Source organism: Pediculus humanus, genomic scaffold (genome assembly GCF_000006295.1).
Source record: "Pediculus humanus corporis 1103172108285 genomic scaffold, whole genome shotgun sequence".
NCBI lineage: Eukaryota > Metazoa > Arthropoda > Insecta > Psocodea > Pediculidae > Pediculus > Pediculus humanus.
Window position 1 is genome coordinate 6,001 of NW_002987854.1, and position 4,467 is coordinate 10,467.

The window sequence follows — 4,467 nt, forward strand, 5'->3', positions numbered from 1 at the left end:
TTTTTTTTGATATTGATTATGTATCGATTGTAAAAAATTTTCAAATTAATTATCGATAGTTACCTTTTTTATTTAACATTTTGCTTTAAGTATATAAAATTTTTTTCTTTTTATTTATTTATTTCAAAAGAAAATTTTATTAAAAATTTTTTATTTTTTTTTTTTGTACGAGTGTATTTACTTTTCAATGATAAAAATTTAATTTTTATTTTTATTTTTATTAATAAATAAATGTTATTTATTTTAATTACGATTATTATTATTATTAAGAAAATCTTATTATAATTAAATCAAACTTATCATATTCAAAAATGAAAAAAAAAAATAATCAGAAGAATTTTTTTTATGTTTTCTATCGATTCCAAAAAAAATAAATAAATAAAATTTTATGTATAAAATTGAGAGACGATTTTAAACGTGCCAATAAATTTAATAATCCGAATTTCAATTATCTATTTTTTTTTTTTTTTCAATTATATAATATGAAAATAATTCTAGTCGTATTATTATTATGTTTTCCTGTATATCGTAATTATATTCATTTTTATATGTACGTTTATGTAATCAACAACAACAACTTGTTAAGTTTTTTTTTTTTTTTCCTTTTTTTCTATTTTTTGGGATTAATTTAAAAAAAAAAAAAATTTGTATTATTATAACTCGTTTAACGCCGGTAAACATTTTTTTTTTTTTTTTTCCGTTGGGGAGGATTTAAAATTTTTTTTTTTATTAAATAAATATGTTTTTGTGATACATATATGTACATAAACCGTCTTTTAATTTTTTTTTACCTTTAAAAATTAGGATAATTTGAATTATTAACGAAAAGAAACTAACATTTACACTATACAGATATATATTTTATTTTCGTTAAGTAAATTTTTCTATTTCACAAATAAATATAATTCCGACGTTCTACACTATAGATATACAAGTGAGAAAGCCTTTTTTTTTTTCGTAATAATTATTATTTTTTGTAGCCTTTGAAATTTTAAATAAAATTAATCCGGTAATTAAATACGACAACGTCATATACAGCGTCACGCCTATGTTTTTTTTATTTAAATTTTATTATTTGGGTTGAAACATCATAAATCTTTCCGTACCTAAAATCAATTTACGACAGTCGGATTTAATATTCGATGCGAATTTAAAATCAATAAAACGATTAGATCAGTTTTTTTTTTTTTTTTTTTTTTATTAGAAAATTACATAAACGTGTACTTACCATTTCTGATGCCCAAAGCCTGTTCCAACTCTGCTCTTTTCTGTTGGACTTTTGTATAAAAATATCGACACACGGCTTCTTGTGCCCACGGTTGATAATAGTATTCACTTCGACGTTCTTCTTCTGGATTTCCCACGACGTCTGTCATGGTCTGTAAAAAAAAAAAAAAAAAATGGATAAAATTATTCGCAAGTTGAGAACAATAAACAAAATAATTTAAATGTGCGTCTAATGTTTCCATATAAAAAAAATAAACTTACCTTCAAATCTCTAGTTTGTGAAATTATCCATTTGTTAATAAATTGTTGTGGATCTTTTGCAAAACTAAGGAAAAACTCTCTGTTGGTTTTCAACTGATTGATGGTATCCACCGTTTCGTGAATTTTATTATCTAAACTTTGAATTTCTTGTTGACTTGCTGTAGACAGCAAAAAATTGTTCATTTGAGTTTTTAATGTGTCATCAACTTCGACATCGATATCATAACAAGCTGTTTGTTTCTGCTCTGTTCCTTCAACGCTGCAACAAAATATTTTTTTATTTAATTTATCGTTATTTGAATAATAATAATAAATATTTCAATTTTACTTTACCTAATAATGTGATTAATAACAATGGGATCTGGAGGATGCAAAAGTGGATTTAATCTCTGGGGGATTTCAGCAAATTTCATTCTTGGACATGTGAATATTTGTTCTAAATATTTATCACAATTAATGAATTCTCTTTCGTGTGCATCCTAAAATTCAGTTTTTAAAATTATTAATGTATTTTATTATGGTAATTAGTATTAATTCATTGATTCCTTACCTGCAATTTATGAGTTTTTATGTATTGCCAAAGAGCAGATATAATTACAGGCCTAGTTTGTGTGTGAACACCGAGTAATCTTGCCAACCTAGGATCTAATTTAAATTGTAAAGGCTGATAATCTAATAAAAGAAGAATAGTACACCTAACATTTTTGTCTCCAGGTCTTTTAACTTGAAAACCATCAGTTTCTTGTGTGGTAGCAGTTCTGTGCCATTCAACTAAATGATTGTCAGGTCCATATAAGTCCTTATCTAATTCAATAACCAAACTTTTAAAAAAAGATGAAAATTTTCTTTTAACCTGCAAAAACAAAAAATTATTAATTTAATTTTTAAATAATCGATAAATGAAATTTTGCAAAATTTTAAATATGAAAATCTTCAAGTTACCTTGTTTGGATCATTTTTAGAATCATCTAATAATCTGCCTTCAACTCTAAGCTCCCAAGATGCAACACTACCTTCTTCACCTTCTGAAGGTTCTTTAGAAGGATAAAAAGTGTTAGATATAAATATTCTCAATTTTCTTTTCTGTTTCATAGGTCTTTTTAATGCTTCTTGTATGTCAAGCCTTTTTCTCATAATTGTTGAGTCCAATTTTCTTTCAAATGCCAATAGATCCATGTATGCTTGAGATTCAGGGACTAAATCCCTTATTTTTTGAGGTAAAATTTTATCAGCTAATTTTTTTTTCTTTTTCGGCATTTGATGAACAGCAAAATCGCTTTAAAAAAAGATTATACATCAAGTATTAAATAATAATTATGTGAAATTTAAAAGAACAGTAATACTCACGTTTTAGATTGTGCTGTTGGAGGAGGATTTCTGTCACCAGGTCCTCTTTTTGCCGGGTTAGGAGCTCCAAGTCTAGGAACATAAGGAGCCGATGCTCTTGGGCTTTGCTGAGCCATTATATTCCCACCCGAAGTTGGCGGTCCATTAAAAGTAGGACGATTTTGAATCTAAAGTATTTAAAAAGTTACAAATAAATGCTTCAAGTTCATGACTGAATTTGTAAAAAGAAAACAAACGTATAAATGCTTATTACTATTGTAAATGAACCACTATAATTTTTTTTAGGAACCATAAAATATTAAAACTTACTGGAAAACTTGGGCCGGCAAATTGACGCAAAGGTGGAACCTGAGGTCCTGGATATCTTTGAGCAGGAGGAGATTGTGCATTTGTACTACTAAATCTCTGAGACATGATTTTTAAATATATAAATTACAAACATTAAATATGCGTCCTCACAACTTAACTTCTAATTCTACAGCCACGTATTAAACGTGGAAATAACTAATCAAAATCTAAACAAACGTTTATTCATTATTAAATATTATGTCAAATTTGTAAAATTTTTTATTTTTTATTTTTATTTAACAAGTGTATAACAATTTATTTTACTTCAGGGCTCTCGTAAGCATTTCAAAGGTTTCCTAAAGTAATTATAAGCAGCTGTATTCCCTTAAGTTTTTAGAAAAATTGATTTGTATTTATTTACGTAATCAATAGCTTAGAACGTAATATTAATTATTATTTATTTAAAAAAAAAAAATTTGTAATTGCAGGTTATTTATTCGTATACAATGTTCTCCGGTATTCATTCTTTATTTTTTGGAAAAAAGCACAAACACAAGGGAGAAGATTCAAGTGAATCTCAAGCCTCGGTAGACAACGATTTTGTTATATTAGAAAGGAGACATTCTGATGAATATGATAAAAATTCAGGAATATATCCCGATTTAGACCCATCAAATCCATCTTCTAGTAATTTACCATACGCTGCATCTCCTAGTTTGCCTAATCTTAATGAAGTCGGTCTAGATTCAGGGAAAAAAAAAGAAGAACCTAGAATAGACATGTTACAAGCTGTACCTTTTCAACTTTCACCTGAAATTTTGCTGCTTGATGAAGAAAATAATAAAGAAATAGACAGTATAATAGATTCATTAAATGATATCAAAGATTCAGGTGATGACAGTTTTTTAGAAAATTTTAGCTACGATTTTGAATTGGAGCACTCAATTTCTTTGCAATTTTCTTAAGTAAAAATAGATAAAATTTTTAAATGAATTTAAATAGTGTATGAATTTACTTAATTTTATTTTCATTACACCAATTCATGTAATTATCTTTATAAATCAAAATAATTATGTGTATAATTATTTATTTGTAATATACTCTTTTGGTAGTATAATTGTGAATATGTAACTTTAAAAAACTTATTTAGCTTTTTTTTTGCAAAATAAAGCTTTTATGTATCTTACATTTCATTGTATATTTAAAATAAGCTTGGTTTTTTTTTTTTTTAAAATAAATATTAATTAAAACATTTTAATGAAATGCATCACCTAAAATAAACAAATAAAATTTTTTTAAGCTTAGTGTTATCAATGATAACAAAATACTAATATAATTGCAAAA

The 4,467-nt window shown here is 25.6% G+C and overlaps 2 protein-coding genes across 2 annotated transcripts; one reads left to right on the forward strand and one right to left on the reverse strand.

Annotated features, from left to right (window-relative positions):
* Window positions 1–1,208: 1,208 nt before the first annotated feature.
* Window positions 1,209–3,249, reverse strand: Phum_PHUM523430 (brg-1 associated factor, putative; the record flags this gene model as incomplete). Its single annotated transcript, XM_002431321.1, has 7 exons — window positions 1,209–1,379; window positions 1,489–1,747; window positions 1,822–1,967; window positions 2,039–2,341; window positions 2,431–2,764; window positions 2,836–3,002; window positions 3,145–3,249. 7 exons carry the CDS (start codon window positions 3,247–3,249, stop codon window positions 1,209–1,211), a joined length of 1,485 nt encoding a protein of 494 aa, XP_002431366.1.
* Window positions 3,250–3,282: 33 nt separating this feature from the next.
* Phum_PHUM523440 (uncharacterized protein) lies at window positions 3,283–4,088 on the forward strand (the record flags this gene model as incomplete). The annotated part of the gene is made up of 3 exons (XM_002431322.1): window positions 3,283–3,320; window positions 3,453–3,459; window positions 3,612–4,088. The coding sequence occupies 3 exons, from the start codon at window positions 3,283–3,285 to the stop codon at window positions 4,086–4,088; spliced, it is 522 nt and encodes a 173-aa protein (XP_002431367.1).
* Window positions 4,089–4,467: the final 379 nt, after the last annotated feature.